Source organism: Emys orbicularis, chromosome 5, assembly GCF_028017835.1.
Source record: "Emys orbicularis isolate rEmyOrb1 chromosome 5, rEmyOrb1.hap1, whole genome shotgun sequence".
NCBI classification, from domain to species: Eukaryota; Metazoa; Chordata; order Testudines; family Emydidae; genus Emys; species Emys orbicularis.
The window spans coordinates 30,732,828-30,754,957 of NC_088687.1; the positions used below are offsets into that span (position 1 = coordinate 30,732,828).

Consider the following 22,130-nt stretch of genomic DNA (forward strand, 5'->3'; position numbering starts at 1 on the left):
GTTTGTTTCTAATGGTCACCACCTGGGGTGAGTTCTCGTCCAGTGTCCTCTTAGCTGCAAAGTACTGAAATTAGTAGGACCTTTACAGTGATATTAAAAATGTAATAGACTATTTAGCACTGGTATATTCATCTCGGCAATGCTTCCAAGCAGAGATGATAAGGAAAGACTGGCAAGGTATTTTTTTTAATGTACAGTTTAAAGAAAAAATATTGCTTCAGTTTGTAAGTTTCAGTTCCATACTACCCCAGCTTCAGCTCAGTTCTCGGGCCCTTTAATCGGGCTGCATTAACAGGCTGGATGGTGCTGGGGAGTGAAGGTCACTTTCCAACATCGTAATGGGGCTGGTGCTCCACTGAAGCTGGTGAGGGCTCTTCTCTGCTTCACCAAGCTGAGGCTTCCTACCATTGAGAAGATGTTGCCGGCAGCCCTGCTCTCTCTCCTCTTCTGCTAGCATCTGTGCTGCTTTGTTGTTTGTTGCAGGCTGAGCTGTGCATATGCTGGACGAAATGGATAAATATTACTCAGAGCCATCTGAGAACACGGATAGCAACTAGCAAGAAACTTCATAAGCAGGGTCAGCTCCAGGCACCAGCTGAGCAAGCTGGTGTTGGGGCGGCAGATTATTTGAGGCGGCATTCAGCCCAATCCTAGGGCGGCACGGCCGCTTTTTTTTTTTGTTTTTTTTTTTTTGTTCCGCTCCGGCCGTCCTGTAGGGGGGCCGGAGCACCCTGCAGGGCAATCCTCTTCCTTCCCTTCCCGCAGACCGGAGCAGAGCCCTCGCGGCAGGCGGCAGCGCAGCGGGAGGGGCCATGTAGCAGCGCCCCCGCTGTAGCCCTGGCCGCCCCCTTCTCTCTCTCTCCTGCCCGCTCCCTCCCCTTCTCCCCCCCCCCCCCCGCCGGTCCCCCTGCACCTGCGCTCCGGCCGCGCCGCAGTTTTTTTTTTTTCTTTTTTTTGCTTGGGGCAGCCAAAAAGCCAGAGCCGGCCCTGTTCATAAGACCAGAACAGCAGCCATACTGAGTCAGACCACTAGTCCATCTAGCCCAGTATCCTGTCTCTGACAGGGGCCAGTGCCAGAGCTTCAGAGGGAGTGTAAAGAAATGGCAATTTTTGAGAGATCCAGCGCTGTCTTCCCCTCCCAGTTTCTGCCAGTCAGAGGTTTAGGTTGCCCTAAATATGGGGTTACTTACATCCCTGATTACCTTGGCTAATAGCTGTTGATGTACCAATCTTCCATGAATTTACCTAGCTTTTTTGAACCCAGTTATACTTTTGGCCTTCACGTCCCATGGCAATGAGTTCCACAGATTAATTGTGCATTTTGTGAAAAAGTATTACCTAGTTTGTATTAAACCTGCTGCTTATTAATTTCATTGGATGTCTCCTGTTTTTTTGTATCATGGGAAATGGGAAATAACAATTTTCTGTTCACTTTTTTCCATACCATTCATGATTTTATAGACCTCTCTCGTATCCCCTTTAATCGTTTCTTTTCTAAGATGAACAGCCCTAATCTTTTTAGTCTCTCCTCTTATGGAAGCCATACCATCATCTTTGTTGCCCTTCTTTTCCTTTTCCAGTTCCATTATATCCTTTTTGAGATAGGGCATTTTTAGATTTTAAGAAACAATTTTTCAATTTTTCAAATCACTTGGCCAGATTCCTGCTATAAAGCATGGGAATATGAGCACTTCAAGGAAATGGTGTAAGAATTAATTTTCACATGAGCAAAACAACACACAACCTTAAGGCAGACAGCTGCCATGGAGAATTTCAGCCCAAATGGTTAAAGTTGGACAAAGTTATAAGCAACTGAGAACAGGGTCTTATAATGGAAAGTGTCAGGCATTCATGTCTATAGGCAATACTACTAGCTGTGCCTATAATAATGAATGGTACTACTCTGTTCCCATAGAGTAGGGTAACCAGATGTCCCGATTTTATAGGGACAGTCCCAATATTTGGGGCTTTATCTTATATAGGCACCTATTACCCCCCACACCTTGTCCTGATTTTTCACATCTGCTATCAGGTCACCCTACCATAGAGAGTCCTTCATCTAAGCTTATCAAAGCAACTTAAAAAGTTGGATAAGCATTTAAGTATTATTCTCATTTACAGATGGTGAAACTGAGAGAAATCAAAGGGTAAATTCACCTCGCCCACGCACAGCCTGAATAAATAGGCTTTGTACAATGAATTGAAGAGGGATTAGGGGTGGAATTCACCACCCAACGTTGGTGCATTACGTAGGGCAGCTCTGCAGTCTTTCTGCAGCCAGTACTCCAACAAAGGATCTGAGCTGGTCAGCTTTGCACACGTCTTCCTTAGGTGTTTGTGGCTACAGTATGCATATAGCCATGGGTCCCCGTCACCATGACCCTGCTCCTCCTCCAGCCCACCCCCAACTGACCCACCTCCACGATAGCATATCAGGAGTCCATGTGGAAGCCCATCTCCACTTCACCCTCAATATGACTTTTCAACTACTAATCTTCCACAGAACAGAAGCATGGCAGTTTAACTGGACTGGGGGTGTCTACTGAAGGGTTAAAATCCATGTGCATTTTATATAACAACCTGGTATATGGATTGTGTTAGCTCTTTTACAGGCCCAAAGACCAGAGTTTGGTCAAGAGACCAGAGGCCTAGCAAATAGTGATTAGCTAAAAGAAGCAGAATAAACTAAGATAACCTTGCTTGCTAAGATAGGCCTGGTCAGCAAAATTGCCAGATGTTGGAGCAATAACTGAATATTGTGTCTTATGCAAAGTTGCAAATAGAACAAAGCAGCCCTGTTTCTGTTGTGCGTTTCTTCTGTAGGAGATGTTCTTCCCATACTCCAACCTTGAGTTCATGAAGGGTTGGAACATGTCAGTATAAGATATGGCCTCCTCCCACCTCCCTTTCCCAGGGACCAATGCCTGCCTTAAAACACAAAGGCGACAATCTTTATTGTCAAATACTTTCACTGTTTCTTTGCTTTATCCCCTAGGAATGTACCTGTTGGACAATCAAAGGAGTTGCTTCATTCCTATGGACCCCAAATCAGAATTCAACATCTATATTTTATGCTAATACATTTTATCAAAGTATTAATTAAATGTTAACTTGTTAACTTAAAACCATGGGCGGAGACATTATGTAACCTGTTAACCATTGGCTAATGTGCTATCTTGTCTTGCTGCAAAACCTATCCCAGGGTGTGGAACTGCCTACCCCGTCACTTTCCCCCGCCCATGGAAAATCCATATATTCTATTGTAATCAATTGATTGACAGTGTCTCTGAGCCTAATAAGCAAGGTGACACTCTGCCAGCGCTGTGCGTAATAAACTCCTATGCTTGAACTCTACACGGTGTGGATTTATGTTCCTTCATCTGCTATTCCTGTTAGCATAGGGGTGAACTTTACCCTAAATGAATTGATCAAGGGCTCTCATCAAATAGGTGGCCGTGTTGGGAACAGAACCCTGGTGCCACAGCTCCCAGTCTCCTGTTCTACCCACTAGAATCCCCACCTCCCACAACATTCATGCTTTGGAAAATTGGAGGATTTAAAAATGCTAGTCTGGTTAGGCTCTTTGGAAAATCCCTCTAGGCGTCTATCTGCATTTTTAGGTGTCTAAATACCTTTGCAAATTTGGCCCTGTTTATAAATCGTTGCAGAGAGAATTTGGTTCCCTGCTAATTGCTGTAGACATGAGTTAAATATGAGCACTGAGAGGACTGGTGCAGTACATGGAGCCTTTCCTCCATCGGTTGCCAGTTCAAATCCAGCCCTGGTCAGACGTCAATGAATCCCGCTGACAGCTGAAAGGCAGCATGCTCTAAATGAAAAAGCACAAGCGTCAGGAACTTCTGGGTTCCATGCCAGGACTGCGGCTGATTTAAAGTGTCTTTTCCAAGGTCAGACTTGCCCCATCTGTACAACGCAGAAAACGCCTGCTTGCTTGTATCACCGGGGTGTTGCGAGGAGGCTTCAAAAGTTAATGTTTGTACAGTGCTTTGAACATGGAAGTGCTAAATAAATACAAACACAGTGCTATTATTCTCAGAATCCGATGGCTGGTTATTTGGACGTCTGCGCGAAAGTACTGGTCTCTGCCCAGCTCCTAATGGATAATGTGTGCGCACATCACAAAATCACCAGCACTGACACTAAACAGACCACGTGGAGTGTGTCAGCAGGGGTAGGGTTACCATACGTCCTCTTTTTCCCGGACATGTCCGGCTTTTCGGCACTCAAACCCCCGTCCGGGGGGAATTGCCAAAAAGCCGAACATGTCCGGGAAAATGGCGGCTCTGCTCCTCCCCTGACTCTTCGGCTCTGTTTAAGAGCCGAGCTGCCCGAGCGCTATGGGCTTCAGGCAGCCCCCTTGCCTCCGGACCCCAGCCGCCGGCCGGGCACTTCCCCTCCCGGGCTCCGGCGGCGCAGGGTCCGGAGGCACGGGGGCTGCCCGAAGCCGGTAGCGCTGGGGCAGCTCGGCTCTTAAACAGAGCTGAAGAGTCAGGGGAGGAGCAGAGCCTCCAGCCGCGGCGGCTCTGCTCCTCCCCGACTCTTCGGCTCTGTTTAAGAGCCGGGCATGGGGGCTGCCCGAAGCCGGTAGCGCTCGGGCAGCCCGGCTCTGTTTAAGAGCCGGGCTGCCCGAGCGCTACCGGCTTCGGGCAGCCCCCATGCCTCCGGACCCTGCACCGCCGGAGCCCGGGAGGGGAAGTGCCCGGCTGGGGGCGCAGGGTCCGGAGGCAAGGGGGCTGCCCGAAGCCCAAGTGCTCCCGGCTTCACCGTTTGCCGGGCAGCCTCCAGACTCTGCGCTCCCGGCTGGGCGCTTCCCCTCCCGGGCTCCAGCTGCGCTGGGCAAGCGCCGGCCGGGGGTGCAGGGTCTGGGGGCTGCCCGGCAAACCGTGAAGCCGGTAGCGCTCGGGCAGCCCTTTCCCTGTGGCTGGGAGTGGGAGGAAGGAGGGGGCGGAGTTAGGGCGGGGAAGGGGCGGAGTTGGGGCGGGGCTGGTGGTGGGGAAATGGGCGGGGCCAGGGCCCGTGGAGGGTCCTCTTCTTTTATTTTTTAAATATGGTAACCCTAAGCAGGGGTCAAGGACTGAGTGGGCATTATGCAGTGATGTAAGTGATACTTACTCAGTGCCAAGTGGCCTTAAACTGGCACTGGATTCCCATGGGGGACCCCTGTGTAAGTTGTCTCCTACACCAGCTACCTCCTGCTCCTGGTGTAAGGGGCTGGAGGGAGCATGTCAAGGATGGGCTAATGTCATAGGGGCATGGCAGAGCTGAGCTCCATCTATGACTCATACTCTATTGGTGTTAAGGACTTTATGCCAGGGTTATACCCTGAAATCAAGAACCCTCTACCAGCTCCCTGGCACCTGCTTCCCTCCAATATGGTGGCGAATCAGGGCCAGGGAATGCAAATGGACATTAAGAGTTCAATGTTCAGTGCAGCTTTCGACTCCCTAATCGAAATGTAAATGTCATTAATCCCCACTGAATAACACAAAGTCATTGGGAGAGACTCAATGACATAACAAATAAAGAAATACAGCTTTTGTGGAAAAAAGAACAAAGTTCACAGTGTGTTTCTGAGTAAAGCCATCGCATCTGCTCAGGCAAAAACTAGGGGATTTGAAAGGATCACTACCCACTACATTTTGAGTATTTTTGGCTCAAGGAGCACTTCTAGGCTCCTTACTTCCTCATGATTCTCCTGGCAGAACTGACTGCCACATTGCAGGATGTGGCTCACTTATGCCTTGTCTTTGAATTGCCACTGTAGGTTGGAACTATTTAAACTGTGAATAGCAATTTACCTCTCTCTCAAGCAAGATCCTTCTTGAACATCAACAAACGAGATCTCTGGCGAGATGAAGACTGCACTTGCCAACCAGGATATTTACATCAGAACCCCAAGCTGTCTGAGAAGCTGTCGGATTGTAATGCTGTCTCCTCGCTAAGGGGCCAGGAATGACCTCTTTTGTGCTGTAACGCTGACTGACTGCTGTATACAAGGACACACTCTGCGGTGATAGCTGTTAGATTTTTCCAAGTAAAGCTGCTGCCAAAGATTAAAGAAAATCCTACTCACCGGACTCCGAAGGGCAGGGGTGACCGTGATCGGTCGTCTCACAGTCCATTAGATTGACAGCTCTGCCTTCCCTGTGACTGTTACGTGCCATCACAACAATGAACTGGAAAATACACACAAATATAGTAGACAATCTATTGTTTTTTCTCAGAGTAACATACAGTGAGCCACACTCATAAACAATAGCCATTGTGCTGCACAGGCAGCATGCTCAGCCCATATGGTGGAGAAAAGTGCCTAATGTCCTCCAGCATGATTCCCTTCTATCCAGCTAATTAAGTTGCTGAACTGAAGGCACACCTGTTAAGTCTCCCAGTTTCCCTGGAAGTGCCTGCTCCTAGGTTCCTGAGCAGTTTTTCAGTGAGCCTTTTGGGAGCCCAGGAGAAGGCATCTGAAATCAGCCCACAGGCTCAGCCCTCTCCCAGGGACCTGGGGCCTAACTCCCATTGATTTCAGAGCTAGGCACCTCGGCACTTTTGTAAATCCTCCTGATGTGTATCTGCATCTTTAGGCACCTACATTCTTGTAAAAATCTGCCCCTTACTTTCCCCTTCTCTTTGGGGAGTGAGTCACCAGCTGCTCAGCAGCACAGAGAGCCAGGTCTGCAGGCAATGGCCAGTAGGCAGCAGCCCAGAACAGGAGAACGAGGAAATCCTCCAGAGCAGGCTAGGAAGAAACCATGATAGTGACTCCCAGTTCCCAGCACATACTCCATGGGCATAAGGGAGAAGGAGACCCTGCCCCTTCTGGAGGTTAGGAGACTGCCCCAAGGGAGATGGGGAAACTCAACAGGGCAGTGTGGGGGAAGAACCAGAAAGAAAAGAGGGAAAAGAGGTGGGAGACAGAGATAAAGGGGAATGGGGAAACTGATGGTGAGGGATACCTAAAAAAGAGGGGAGGGAAATGGAAGAGGGATGTTCAGAGATGGGAGCCAGAGGGAAGGTATGGAGGGAGAAATTAGAGCAATATCTGATGTTGGCCGGGGTGGGGGTTGAGGGGTGGAATGATGGATTTATGCAAATAAGACAATGCATATTTATCTAATATGCATATTTGGGCATTGATTCACATGCAAAAAATCTCCAGACCTACAGTTGTAACAGGCATATGGTGGACTCTGAAGCAGCCTTTCAAATATCTGCAACATAATGCAAAGTAGAGCTAAACTTGCTGGATTACAGGTCTCAGAACAAACTAAAGCCCAGAATAGGCTCATCTAACAGTTTGCCAAGGATCCCACACCTCCTGAGTGAACCTGACCTGGTTTATGATTGCGAAATACACGGCTTAATGTGGGTTTGACAAAAACATGGTGAAAACTGACAGCTTCAATTGAGGGTTTTTTGTGTGTTTTGTGTTTATTTGAATCTGAAAGTCTATATGAAACTCAAGGCTGTGAACCCCCTTAGCATGAAAGTGAAGGAATTGTTGGCATAACCCCCACATGCAGCAAACTGCCATGTTTTGCACAAGGCTAGTTGCAACCATTCTCCCTCAGCTGGAAGGATGGAGGCAGAGAGAGAGAGGACATTGGCATAGGGGGCAGGAGTAACTGAACCGTTTTACCCAGGCAGTTCCAGTAACTGACGCCATGGCAATTGATTGCAGCTGGTGGGAAACGTTAGACCCCTTGCATGCACGTATTTCACAGCTGGGGGAGTGCGGGTGGGCCCAAATAGGGACAAGGCACAGAAGCTGCCTTGCACCTGGCCCAGAGATCAGAGAGGAGATTCCATTCCCCAAAACCCTCTTTTAGCTACACAAACACTGCTTACTGGGACTGTTTGCCAGGAAAGGGGCGAATCTCATTAACAGTTTACAGCTCCAGGTTGCATTATTAGCATTATTTATTACGTGTATTATCATAGCATATGATCCACCCACTATTTAAGTAATTCATTATTAAATAGTATTATTAACCCTTTACTCTTTGGTAGCACCCAAAGATCCTAACCAGGATTGGTGGCCTATTGTGCTGGGAGCGATACAGGCACAGATGAAGAGACAGTCTCTGCCCCAGAAAGTAACTGAATTTTCTTTTTAAATAAAACCCACAAAGCTTATCCTTCCGAGTGAACAGTAGGAGTGGATTACTGTCCAGTGCTTTTCTTGGCAATGATGCTGTTCCCATCCCAAGTATGGGTGAAGATGCCATGGTACTTAATCCTCATGGCTACATCATCACTGAGCAAATCAAATGCATGATGCAAAAGTAATCTACTATTTCTAAGAGAAAGTAATAGCAGTGGGGCAGTGATTACTTGCTGAGCCGTTAACAAGTCATTTGAAATGAGTCACTTTATTAAATATATATTTTACAACCCCCAGTAGAAGAATGTAGGTGGTGAAATTCATCACTAGAATGTATATTAGGTAGGTCGGATTTGTTTTTGTTGACTCAGTTCATTGTTTAGCTGTTTAATTACCCCCATACTCAATGCAAACGTCATCAGCAGTTGGTATTAACTGCAGGGACAAATGCTGGTGAGGGCCATGCTGATCAGCCAGAGGCCTCCTAATACACAGATCCAAGCCAACAGGCTTTTCTCGATTCCAACAAATGTTTCTGATTTCCCAAACATCAGCTACTTTGCAAACTGTGTTTTTCTTCTCTGCCCATGAACAAATGCCAGCATGGCTCAGATTCATCGCATTTGCTATCTGATACCTGCAGGAACAAAGTGCCGACTGGCTCAGCAACTGAAATGCGGGTAATAAAAGGTCCACAGGAGCATGAGGCCTCACCAGCTAAAGAATTATTTCATGCTGCAACCATGGTCAAGTCCATTCAACATGCCTTGCATATGTTTAACCGCAAGTTTCAGCGGCCACCCACTTGCAAACACAGCCAGACCTTCAATCCAGTCCATTTGCAAAATGTCATTTTACTGTTGCTTAAAAAAATCTTCAGAGCAGATACATGTTACATGCTATTTAAAATCTTCCAGCCCCTCACACGTATTAATTTACAAACAAACCTGGCAAGGCCTGTAAACGGAATCTCTCTGGACTCGGAGACTTGGTGCAATAGTTTCAAGATAGGGAATTTTTATTCAAGATCAAATCTAGAATTAAATCTAATATCTCAATTATTTAAAAAAAAACATTTAGGGCATGAGTCTCTTTTACACTAAGGCCTGGTCTATACACAGTTTTTGTACTGGTATAACTATGTAGGTAAGGGATGTGATTTTTTTTTTAACTGAAATAGTGATACTGATACAACTTGTAGTGTGGACACAGTTATACTGCAATACAGCTACCTTATATTGGTATAGCTTATTGCCTTTCCCATACAAGAATAAACTATTCCACTATATAAGTGCTGAATCCACATTGCACAGAGGCGGGAGGTGGGGGTAGGGGGGCAATGTACTGCTTTAATTATACTGAAAAGCTGTATAATTTGTGTGTGTAGAGAAGGCTTTAGGCCACTTTACACAACCCTGGCAGTAAAAAGGGGTTTTAAAGCAAATGTCAGTGTATCCATATTTGCAAAGTGTGTAATTTAGCACCACTTTAAGGCTCGGTTACTGTGTCAGAGCAGTATAAAATAGCCTTAGTGTAAATGAAAATCAAGCCCATAATGTAGATTTTATGGGGCCAAATTATCTCTATTACACTGGTGCAACCCCAGTGACTTCAACACACTTGGACGAGTCTGACCATGAAGAGAACTTGACCCTTCTGCATCAAGAAAAAATGGTTAGAAGAATATTTTATATTCTCTCACCCCCAAGCTGCTATAATAGATTGGATGTTTGTCTTTCCAAGGCTGCTTCTGATACAAAGGTATTTAACTGCATCAAACCCAAATATAAAGTTCGACATCTCGCCTAGCATGCAGAATACTTGGCTTCCAAGAAAACTTTTACAGGGAGGGCATACTTTCCTGTGAAAATAACTCAGTGATATGCCATGTCATCACATTGCCATTTCCTTAATTTAGAACACAGTTCCAACTGTTGTGTTCAAAGCTAACAATAACACCGGCTAATGGTTGCAATACATTCAGGCAGCTGTGAACTTTGAGGGATAACAATGAGGTAAGATGAACTACGGTTCACAGCAAAGTATTTGATGACTCTAGCAGTTATTTAATATAGTTAAGATGAGAATTATTTGATGGATAATCTCAAGTGGATCCCTAATACCCTTTGATCCTTCCTACTTCCATATTAATATAGTTACCCGAGACTTATTGCTAGTAGGTGTCACGTTCTCACTGTCGGCACTGCTGCTGCTGCTGGCATTTCTTATCGCTTCTGCATATGGATTCTTCTTATAAAAGTTCTGACTTCTGCAACAGAACAAAAGCCCAGACAAATTAATTGTCATTGGGAGGAACAGATGCCATTTTACTTTTATGTTTTATTTTACTGGCGAAGGGTAATATTTTGCTAATATTGACAAATGAGTGGATGTATTTTGTTTTCTTTCATACAGACCAATTAGTACAATACTACTAATTACAGATGTGTGGTTAAAAAGTCCTGACTTGACAAAAGTGGAATGGTTCAAACAGTAGTAGGTGCAGTAGTAAAATGTTTGCGACAATGTGCCTTCAGTATCATGTAGTTTATAAAAATAACAATTGCGATGAGGATTTGGGAGGGAATAGTAAACAAATATAATATTGTTTATTATTGTAATATTTGTTGATTTACAAATTTGGCTTTTTTCTTCTTTATTAAAGGCCAGGTACTCAGGACTACTCATGCACAAATGCTATGACAGTTTGTCCAGTCACTGTAATTGTTTGTGCAAGTCAGGGAAGTAAATATGCACACATTCTTGCATGCTTATTTGAGCATATACAATTCTGAAAATCCAGCCCTACTTTTTATTCATTGTTTTTCATGAATGACATCAACAAAAGTTCAGAAAATCATATAGTAAATATTACTAATAACCTAGAGTACTCAAAATTCTAAGAACTAAAACATTGCCTGGAGTAAGTCTACCACGGATAGTTATATAAGAGGAAAACTGTTTAGTTCTGAAAAAAAGCCAACAATATTATTAAGAGGAGAAAAAAAGATAGAAGTAATCAGATCTAAGTGGTCAATTTCACAATTCAAACACACTATTTTAGCAGTTGAACAATGATCACTATAGTCGAGACTGAAAATGACTATGACTCCCATTTCGGAAAAGCATCCCTATTGAGGAACAGAGTTTAAATACCCACTTCATTTTAAGCGGGTGCTTAAGTGGTTTCCTGAATTGGGATCACAGACAGAATACATTTACTAGAAAACACACACAGCCTTTCTCCTGATAAACATTAACTAGAGTAGTTAATACTTCAGCTGTCACCCATGCTCTCTCCTAAACTTAACCTGGGAGATGTCTCCAGATTAACTCTAGTGGATACTGAGTTACTGCATTTGATAAGCTCTACTTTTAATGCCAATTACCAACTGATCTTTATTAGATTAAATGGAAATTTCCCTCTTTATTTCACCTTGTTAATTAGCTATTTGTATCATGCCCATAACTGTCATATTTTGTCACATTTATAAAAATTAAATACAAACCAAAAATTGTCTTCTGGTGGAGATACTATATATGGTGGGGTTGGGTCTGTCGTAAGTACCTCCCTGGCCCTAGCTACTGACCCTAGAAACTAAACATGAGACTAAGAAGATGTGTCCTGCACTGCATCCTGCACCCTAAATCTAGGCTTTGATATATCACTGGAGAAAGTTAATTCCAAAGCCAAGGACTCTCCCCCAGAGTGACATACCCCGAGAGGTTCAAATGTAGAAAAATCCCCGACAGGGGACAGGATGGAGGAGAGATAGTATTTCATGCAGCCACATGTGAACCACTTGGCACTCTACAGACAACTGTCAAAGGGAGCTAGTGCCTGACCGTTCCAGAAGTGACTCAGGTCCACTGCAAAACTCACGCACAGGAACTATGTGCTCACAACAGCCTATCCCACTTAACAGGATTGTTTGAATTCTATTGTTCATTTTTTAAGCATACAGAACACCACATGCTAAAACAACTTGGCAGGTTTGAGGATCTCCATGTGTAACTTTGAGAACAATTTGAAGAGACAGTGACACCAGTTGACGGAGCATGGTCTAGGAACCAGGAACTTCTCAATTCTAATCCCAGCAGTGCCACTGACTTGTCCTGTGACCTTGGACAAGTCACCTTTCCTCACCTGTAAAATAGGGATATTAATACCTCCCTGCCTCACAGAAGTGAAATGAGGCTTATCCAGCTACAGCACTATAAAAATGTAAGGTGCTAAATATTATTAACAACAATAATTCTGTTTTATTTGACCATATCCACTAAACACATTGACACAGTGCATCAGTTCTTTTGCTTTCTCGATTATAAATTTTGGAAGTGAATAAATGTAGTTTGCCTTAGATCCTTGCAATTACAAAGAGATAGGAGTTTGTGTTTTATGGGGGGAGAGTAGGAGTGTTACCAATCTGTTTATGGAATGTAATCAATATGTTTCAAAATATACTCAGCTACGAGAAAAGATGAAACACCAATTTCAATCCAAATATTGGTTTCTAGGCTCCACTTAAATAGGTATTTTAGATCAGTAGTTTCATTTTGATTTAGTTGGGCTAGTAATAGCTGTAGTACAAAGCCAGTCAAGCATGTAACTGAAAACTTGCTGTTGAAGTAAACAGTTACACTGAGCAAAATCATTTGGTAAAGAAGAAAAGTAAATCAGGGCAAAATGACAAAGATTTTGTTTTTAACAGAATGCAGCTAAGAAAGAAAAGGAAAAAAAGGGGGGGAAATCTAGTGTATCAGTGAATATCCCTGCACCTTAAAGCCAGCTGTATCTTTCACTTTGTTAAAATGACAGCTTCAATTAAAGAGACAAAGAGTCTAAGAAACCCTAACTCTGTATATTTATTCTATATACATAATTCAGCTGACTTGGCTTTGAATCCCAAATCATGAAAACAGGCCAACCTGCAATTAGGTTTAAATCCAGGGCTATAAAATCAGTCAATAGAACATAAGAAATATGGCAGCACTTCCAGTTCTTTGGTCTAATATACTATGAATAATTAAATAAGAAAAAGATGACATTAACTTCAGTGGCTATTTGTGTCTAATGGACTCTGATCTTCAAAACACACACGCACGCATACACACACACACACACACACACACACACACACACACACACACACACTAGTAGGCAGGTTTATTTCCTTCTTTTTGATCTATGCAGGAGGAGGGTGTCTTGATTTGGCTGCTGGGTATTTTTCTCAAAGTACAACCTATAAGACTGTACTATAGCCTCTGAGAACAGTTGGGTGATGAGGTCCTTAAATACAGATACAGGTATTTGCATGAGAATTCCTTTCCTAGAGTTTGATCCTGCTTTCTCAGCTCTCAGTGACACACGGGCAAGTTGGGGGTTGCAATAATGCAAGATTGAGACCTTCTGTCATCTATAGGAACAGTGTATTTATAAATAACATATTGATTATAGGGCATTTTTCCACCAAAATTCAGCACATCCCTGTGCAATCCCTAAGAGTCATTAGAGATTGATGGGAGAACTTTCCCAACTGAGACACCGTAGACTCACACCCGTCGCTGCTGCTTCTAATACCTGGCAAGCTGCTGCTTCCACATGCTCTGCTACATGTATCATTGCACAGCCTTGCTGATAGACGGAGAACACACCCAATCTTCCCATGCCAAGAAAATTCTCAGGTTTTTGGGGGGCTGTGCCTAACAGGATTGCTATCACAGAAGAGGCAAAGCCCTACCAATTGCTTTGCAGCTCTGGACTACCGAAGAGAAACCCTAGGGAAAAAATATGCATTATAGGGCATGCGTCTGAACTCCCACATCAATACAAATTATGGATCCTCTTCAAACCTAATACGGTCTACTCTCCTTCTCCCTCGACACATGTAACTCTCATTAATGTCAATGTGTGTACTGCAAGCAAGGAAGAGGAGCTCAGATGCCTAAGGAATGTGAATAATTCATAGGATAAATTACTGAAAAGAAAAAAATAGCAAAATACATGTGGGGCCAGATCCTCAGCTGCTGTAAACTGGCATAGCCCCTATACTTCACCATTAGTTATATGCAAAAACTTCTTGGTACCTAGGACTTGTGTTGTAAGTTTGTGATTGAAAGTTTTACCTGTAACAGTAAGCAGCAAGAGATCCCAGGAGGAGCAGCAGGATCAGCACAACTATACAAACTGCAATTGTGACGTTCCGCTTCTTTATTTGCTCCACATGCTGCTGTTCCCACCATTCCAAGTCGCTGAACTGACAGCGCTCCCCCACGTAACCAGTCACACAGCTATCAAAAAGCAAATGAGCACACACGGTAACCAATGATGGAAAAGAAAAATGTCACTCTTTTAATCACCTTTGGTGTTGCTTCATCAAGTGCAACCCTTATGGAAGAGTACCCTTGTAAAGTTTAACAGGGATTAAATAAACCAATAGGTTTTTGTAGAAATTTCTCTAACCACCATTTAATAGCGAGATGTTATTTATAGAAACATCCTATAGAATTTTATAATAGGGATCTAATTCCTTATTCAATTCTATGAGATGGTTAAAAAATTATAAACAATTATTTTCTATTAAATTCTATAGGCATTTTCCATAAGGGAATGTTCCTCTAAGATTTTCAAAGTAGCATCTTCCAACAGGTAAATTTCAATTTTTTCCCTATAAAAGACAGTTTGAAAATGAGATCTTGCTGAATAATTTGGTTTTATTTTCAAACTTTTTTTTTTGTTAAAAGCAATGGGGGAAGAGGAAGAAGGGTCATTACAAAAGCTTCTATGGATAGAAATATCTTCAGGATCTTTTTAAATTTTAAATGAACAGTTGCTGCTTTTTTTTTAAATCACCCTTCAGTGTTGCGAACCCAGAGACACACAAAAAAGTTCATGAAATTGACTAGAAACTGAAAAATAAAAGGAAATCTTGCCAACCTAGTTTCATTATCCAAGCTGAGTGAAATACAAAATGGGAACAATGCAACATAAACAGCAAAAAGTAAATTAGATTCTTAAAATTCTTTTAGGGTTAATAATGTGGACCCAAATCCTACTCAACAAACTGGGCTTACTGAAGTCAACAGAACCACCCACGAGTAAAGCAAGTAGGATGTGGCCTATAGCACCCTTCGCTGATGATCTCAAATGCTATGGAAACATTAATTACTAAATTAAGACCATGCACCTTGTTTCTGTCACAAGGTATGACAAATACGCACTAGATCTAGAACGTTGCTAATACATTTATGATGTAAAACCACAATGAATTCCATACAAGCCAAATGGATCACTCTCTAATATGAGCATTTGAATCAAATTAAAATAAATTATATTTGGTATGTGCAATTCATCACTAAACAAATAGCTCCCCCCTCCCCCGCAACTACATTCTTGTATTCAATGTGAATTATACAGTCTAAATGAGGGAATACTGCCATCTAGTGTGCAAATATAAAAATAATCATTAAAAAGGGAGCCCTCTGCCATATAGTATATAGTTTTAAACGCAAACAATCTGTGTGCGGCAGCAGGGCCCACATGAAGACTTAGGCTAGGTCTACACTACCCACCTGAATCGGCGGGTAGAAATCGATCTCTTGGGGATCGACTTATCGCGTCTCGTCAGGACGCGACAATTGATCCCCGAATCGACGCGCTTACTCCACCAGCGGAGGTGGGAGTAAGCGCCGTCGACTGGGAGCCGCGGCAGTTGATTTTGCCGCCGTCCTCACAACAGGGTAAGTCGGATCTGATACGTCGAATTCAGCTACGCTATTCGCGTAGCTGAATTTGCGTATCTTAAATCGACCCCCCCCCCCTGTAGTGAGGATGTAGCCTTAGTGTACACCAGGCTAGTGCAAGGTAGATGTACACCCCAGCTTGCCACAAACTAAGTGTTTGCATAGACACCCCCCAAAGAGAGCCCTGCCTTCTTGGGCTTTGGAAAGAATTCAGATGAGGTCTGATATGCAAACCATTTCTGTTGCTTTATTACCATTTTCTTTTTCTTTTTTTAATGAACCTTGTTTTTAAGAGGACTGTTGTATTTGATAATTTCACACAGACTGCCCCAAAAGAGAGAAAAAATCCCCCAATCTCTAAGTGGAGGCGCTAAAGGCTGGTATTGGTCTGAAAGGGCATGGATGGAGGTGTCCTCTCCCATCACAGAGCACCACAGATGCAGGGGCGGCTCCAGGCACCAGTGCAGCAAGCGCGTGCCTGGTGCGGCAAGCCGCGGGGGGCAGCCTGCCGGTCGCTGTGAGGGCGGCAGTCAGGCAGCCTTCGGCGGCATGCCTGCGGGAGGTCCGCCGGTTCCGCAGCTTCGGCGGTAATTTGGTGGCGGGTACGCTGAAGGCGCAGGACTGGCAGATCACCCACAGAAATGCCGCCGAATCCGCAGGACCATGGACCGCCCGCAGGCATGCTGCCTACCTGCCATGCTTGGGGTGGCAAAAAACCTAGAGCCGCCCCTGCACAGATGGCTGCAGCAAACCAACCCAGAGGAGAAGCCGAAAGGCCAAGGAGGACACGTGATTGGCAGGGGTGTGGATAACTAAGTATTATTATTGAAAAATGCATACAAAAATATATAAATACATATGTAGGAGGAGAAATGAAAAGCAACTGTTATGCTGTGGGCACCCTGGTTTGGCCAGTTACCCTACAACGGCTATGTCTACACTGCACCTCTAGCGGCGGCGTGTAGGGTAGGTGTAGCTACGTGCTGCAGAAAAAAGCAGGCTGCATTCACACTGTGGCGTGTAGCTAAATGTGTCAGTGAAAGGCTGTGGCGGGGGGAGGGCAGCAGGGAAAGGCTCGGCAGTGGGGAACTGATGGAGCCTCTCTCTGTGCCGTTGTCTCTCCTTGCGGCTGGGAAAGATTCCAGCAGCGAAGAGGCCACAGGACACTACACGGCTGAAAACAGCAGTGTAGCTGGGGGAGGCACCGTTTGGGTGAGTAGGGTTCATACCCACAGGGGTCAGGTGTTTCCTTATTTTACTCAACTCATTGTCTTCACTGCCATGTATATCTATGCTATAGGGGGCAGGTAGTGTATGTACTCCACATGCCACCAACAGGAGTGTGCAGTGTAGACATACCTCTAGACTCTGAAGCAAATATACGCAAAAGAATCAAGCACTCAAGGAAGAAATCAAATGCTACTGTTAACTGCAATGTTTGGGAACACAGTGAACATCACATATCAACTGAATATAAAGGGCAGGCTCTGCTGACAGTTTGTAGGAAATACACAGAACATATATGGCAAAATACTTCATTGTTTGTCTTGAGGGGAAATGCCCATCACAGTATCTCTAGGATGGCATACATCGGCACAGATGAGACAAAGGTCTATACTTACGTGCACGCATAGTCTTGTAGAATTGAAACATAAATACAAACTCCGCCATGAAGACAGTAGGACTCGTATGAAGGAGGGCAGCCCATAAAACCATCTTGTTCAGAGGAAATGTTGTCACCACTGGTGCTCGTGGTAGAAGGCATAGCAGATTCTGAAATACAGTATTTCACACGCATGCATGTCTTAGTTGTTGGCTAAACTGGCAAAATCGCTTGGTGCAGAACTTCAGCATTTCCAGGCAAGATAATAATTAAGCAGGTTCGGCTCCAGCATTTCTGCCGCCCCAAGCAAAAAAAAAAAAAAAACGCGATCGCGATCGGCGGCGACAATTGGGAAAAAAAAAAAAGCTGTGATCGGCGGCGGCAGTTCAGCGGCAGGTCCTTCGCTCCTAGAGGGAGTGAGGGATCTGCCGCCCCCGAATTGCCGCAGGTGCCGCCTCTCTCCCTTGGCCACCCCAAGCACCTGCTTGTTAAGCTGGTGCCTGGAGCTGGCCCTGTAAGTAAGATTCTTTAACCCCAATAAACAGACTGTGATTCGCCCATCTGCACATTGTTAAGGTGGAGATACAATACATACCAGTCCTTTCTTTGTTTCTATGGTTTATGATGCTCTTCTATTACCACCACACAAACAACCAGAGCAAACTTAAGCTTTGGATTTTTAAAACATTATCTATTTCCATAGCTGAATCAGGCATAAAGTCATATATTATTTAATGTCACCATTTCTCAATTACAGCTAAAACTGCTGAAAAATCAAATCCTTGCAAAGAGGGGATGAGAATCTGCTGGTCACTTTCTTTGTCATAATTTCCTTCATTTTTCTGCACAGACGGGTCTCGGAGAATTTTGCAGAATGTTTTCTGTCACTGGACTGTATACCAGCAAGAGGAAAATTCACCCCTAGGTAGAGGACCAGCACACTTAAAGCCACATTTTCAAAGGAGATCAGCTCCCATTTAGGCACATCAATGAAACCCAGCTCCTGTTGTGACACTGATGGCCAGATTTTCAAAAGAGTTTAGCAGCCAACACACCCATCTCTGCTGAAAATCTGGCCACTTATTTTGGTGACTGAGCTGAGCACTCTTGAAAATCTGTTCTTTATACTCTAGTTGAGGACTTAAACAATATTAATACCTAGCTCTTATACAACACTTTCCCCCAATAGATCTCAAAGCACTTTACAAAGAAGGTCAGTATTATTATCCCCATTTTATGATGAGGAAACAAAGGCACAGGGAGGTGAAGTGACTTGCCTAAGGTCACACAGCAGGCCAGTGGCAGAGCCTGGACTAGAACCCAGTCCCCTCAAGACCCAGCTAGTGCTGTATCCCCTGAGCCACAACGCTTTGTGCTGGCCCTCTGCAGAGAGGCTGAACCCCTGGAGAGCCTGAAAAATGACTTGGCATAGTGAGTCTTTGTTATCTCATAAGAGGGACATGGTATTACCCCAACAGAGAACTATATCTGCTCTTATGGAAGACAGTGGTTATTAGCTGTACACTATTACATTTAGAACGTAGAGCTGGCCCTGAATGTTGATGCTTCCAACAAATGGAATCAAATGCTCACCATTCCCAGCTTTGTAAAACCAAAATCTGGTCTCCTCAGCCCACCTCTTCTTGGGGAGGTGCGATTTGCAAAACAGCAGCATCCAGAACCAATTTAATTGGATTCACAGGCTGCCTGACATATTCAGCACTTTCTGAATTTCCCAGGATGATTCATCTATCTGAGCACTCAACCTTCCTTACTTAGAGACCAGGTTATTTGGCTTATTTACTAACTTTACTCACCAGTACAGTTGTCCCCAGTTCCAGATAGACCATTAATGCAAGTGCAAGTGTAGTTTCCTTCAGTATTGGTGCAGACAGTGTTTTCTCCACATGTGTGTGTCCCCAGCTTGCATTCATCGATATCTGTCACCCAAACAGTCTGCAGTTAGAAGAATGAATGCCTCTGAGTGTCATTCTATACAGGCTGCAATGGCTCAGCACTACTGGCACTGGGACGAATGCTGCAGAGCTTCCCTCCACAGAATATTCTTGGCAGCAAGTGGGATGAAAGAGCAATAAAGTGTGCTCTCTGTGAAAGGAGGACAGGTAGGCTTATCCATCCCTGCACCTCAGAGGACAGTGTTGAGAGAAGGACAGTAGATCCTCCACTGGAAAGAGAAGCAGAAGCTTCACCCATAAAATTATAGGACAGAGAGAGCACAAGACATGCATGAGAAGGCCTAAGGCCTGGCCTACACAAGACATTTTCTCTTAATATTTCCCATCACTGCTAGCACCAGCACCGGTCCACCAGGGGGGTAGTAGAAGTTGGAGTTCACCTTCTGTGAACAGGTGTAGCCTATAGGTTAGTTAAGTTAAGGCAGTAATGCAATGAGTCTACAAGCCTCAGGCCTGTAGGACAATTCCTAAGTTAAACAAGTTATAAGGCTCAAAAACCTGAGCATAAGCAGCTAACCAAGAGTAAGCCTAGAACATAAGATATCAAGATAAAATGCTGTAATGACTAAACTGCTGACAGGCAACCACAAGATGCTTGTTTATACCAGCCTGGGATATTTTAAAATGAGAAACATCAGCAGATGTCCAACCACAAGAATACCATGATAACTAATTCATGTATATGTTAATAGGGTTGAGGTTAACAAACTAATAACCTATGGGAGGACACTTCAACATTAGTAGGGAGAGGAGATACAAATAAGGAAAAGGGGATGAAACCCCTACTGAATATGCATTAGACATAGTGGTGTCAGCATAACACATTATAAAAGTTGAATTCCGGCCTGCGTGCCTTGGAAGATGTAACTCTTGGTAGAAGTCAGAATGATGACCACTGGTGATGATGACAAGGAGGAAGAGGAGGAGGAGGAAGACAATGACTAACATTTCAGGTTGTTATGCAAGGGATGGTGAGAGTATATGGATGCACAGATGGTCATTCTGCGTTATCGCTATCTACTTTGCTGGGTTGGTGTGTTTGTAACTTTACTAACTGTGTTAATACAACTATTACAAATACAGAAGATTTTTCCTAAGTGTGAGTGTTGCAACTGTGCATGTCACGGGTCCCAGCTGAACAGTAATTTTAATAATACTTGACCAGATCTTGGGATGAGAACCTCCCAAACCTCAGTGTTAACTGGAAATTCTTAAGTAATCAATATAATTAGCACACAATCAATAGATCAGGCAACACAGGTTAGATCAGAAGGTGGATAAGAAGCCAGCAGCTACTGCTTCCAGCAGTGCTAAAAACAAGGACACATTTAAAAAAAAAAAAAAAAGTCTTGCGGTCTAAAGGTTTGGTTACGTCATGTGAACTTCAAATAAACTCCAGAAAGATCAGGTAAACTGAGCCTTTTGAGGTTCACTCAACCCTATTTTGCCAGACTAAAACTGAGATAAAGGATTGAATCCTGCAGTCCCGATTCATATAAAATTCTCAGGAGTTTTGCCTGAGTAAGGGCTACAGGATGTGGCCCAAAGTATCCTGGAGAACTCAGAGTGGTGTTTTAAACAAAATTAAAACAAAATATTCTGAATTATGTGAGTGCAAAAAAACAATACAGGTGTGTTCTGTATTCTCCCTTGACATATTGGCAGATTTCTGATTATTGTTACATGACAAATTATGCATGCTTTAAAACCAGAATATGGTATCCATTTGAAGACACTCCTTTCCATCTCTTCATAAGGTTATAGAAGTCAAGATCAGCTTCAGTTTTATTTATCCACATCAGGATCTCATTACTTATGAAGTTTTGAAAAAAGTAGCTGAGATACTGTGGTTTTAAAACCTGGATGCTCTTCAGAAAGAGAATTAACTTTTTCTAAATAATTTTATTAGGTATAACTGCAATCCCAGATGTGCAACAGTTCTGAACTGCCTAATTATGTACATATCAAAGGGACCTGAACTATAAGGTAAAGGTTACCACTCATGTATGCATTTTCCACACTCCCACAGGCTCTCTGCCTGCCTCTGGTCTTGATTTTTTTTTAGCAATCTTGTTCTACCCTAATGGCCTGAGCTAAAGCCCAATGAAGTCAATGGAAAAAGTCCCACTGATTTTAATGGGGCGTTGATCAGGCTGTAGAGAAAAAAAGACCAGAAAAAAATAATTTAAAAGTGCAAAAGGGAAATGAAGACTCATGTAAAGCCCTACGCATGCTTTTTATTACCCTAATATTGATAACAAGCCCGTTCTTCATTCCTACTTTAATGCTAAAAATGGATTTGAAAAAATAAAAGTTATAGGAAATGAACTGAAGACATGATGTCACAACCCAAGTTCTGGCCAGTAGGATCAGTGGATCTGATTATTAACACGTCTTTAAATGTACCCAGGTTGTAAATGTCAACACCCTGAAGCTCATGCCTATTAAACTAACCTAGAATTATTTGAGGAGTATTATGACACACTGAATACCTGCTTTAGTTTATATGCATGGTAATGATTTCCAATAAATCTCTACTGGTTCACCCATTTTCCCCCCAGCATAGCCACCAAAGTGTAAACACCCAGGGGAAGTATCCATTGACAACTAGAGGCTTTGCATATTGATCAGCTGCTGATGTTGCCACACATCAAACAGTAGGAAAAGAGCCAAAAAAGTAGAG

The 22,130-nt window shown here is 43.6% G+C and overlaps 1 protein-coding gene across 1 annotated transcript in view; it reads right to left on the bottom strand.

Moving 5' to 3' along the window:
• Positions 1 to 274: 274 nt before the first annotated feature.
• The window catches only part of EGF (epidermal growth factor), a 106,353-nt gene continuing 84,497 nt past the window's right edge, over positions 275 to 22,130 (bottom strand). Inside the window, exons 20-26 of the mRNA XM_065405365.1 lie at positions 19,289 to 19,411; positions 17,491 to 17,641; positions 14,252 to 14,416; positions 10,286 to 10,394; positions 6,095 to 6,197; positions 5,996 to 6,007; positions 275 to 489 (exon numbers count right to left, since the gene is read on the bottom strand). Coding sequence (XP_065261437.1) covers positions 275 to 489; positions 5,996 to 6,007; positions 6,095 to 6,197; positions 10,286 to 10,394; positions 14,252 to 14,416; positions 17,491 to 17,641; positions 19,289 to 19,411 — 878 coding nt within the window. The remainder of the gene's footprint in view (positions 490 to 5,995; positions 6,008 to 6,094; positions 6,198 to 10,285; positions 10,395 to 14,251; positions 14,417 to 17,490; positions 17,642 to 19,288; positions 19,412 to 22,130) is intronic.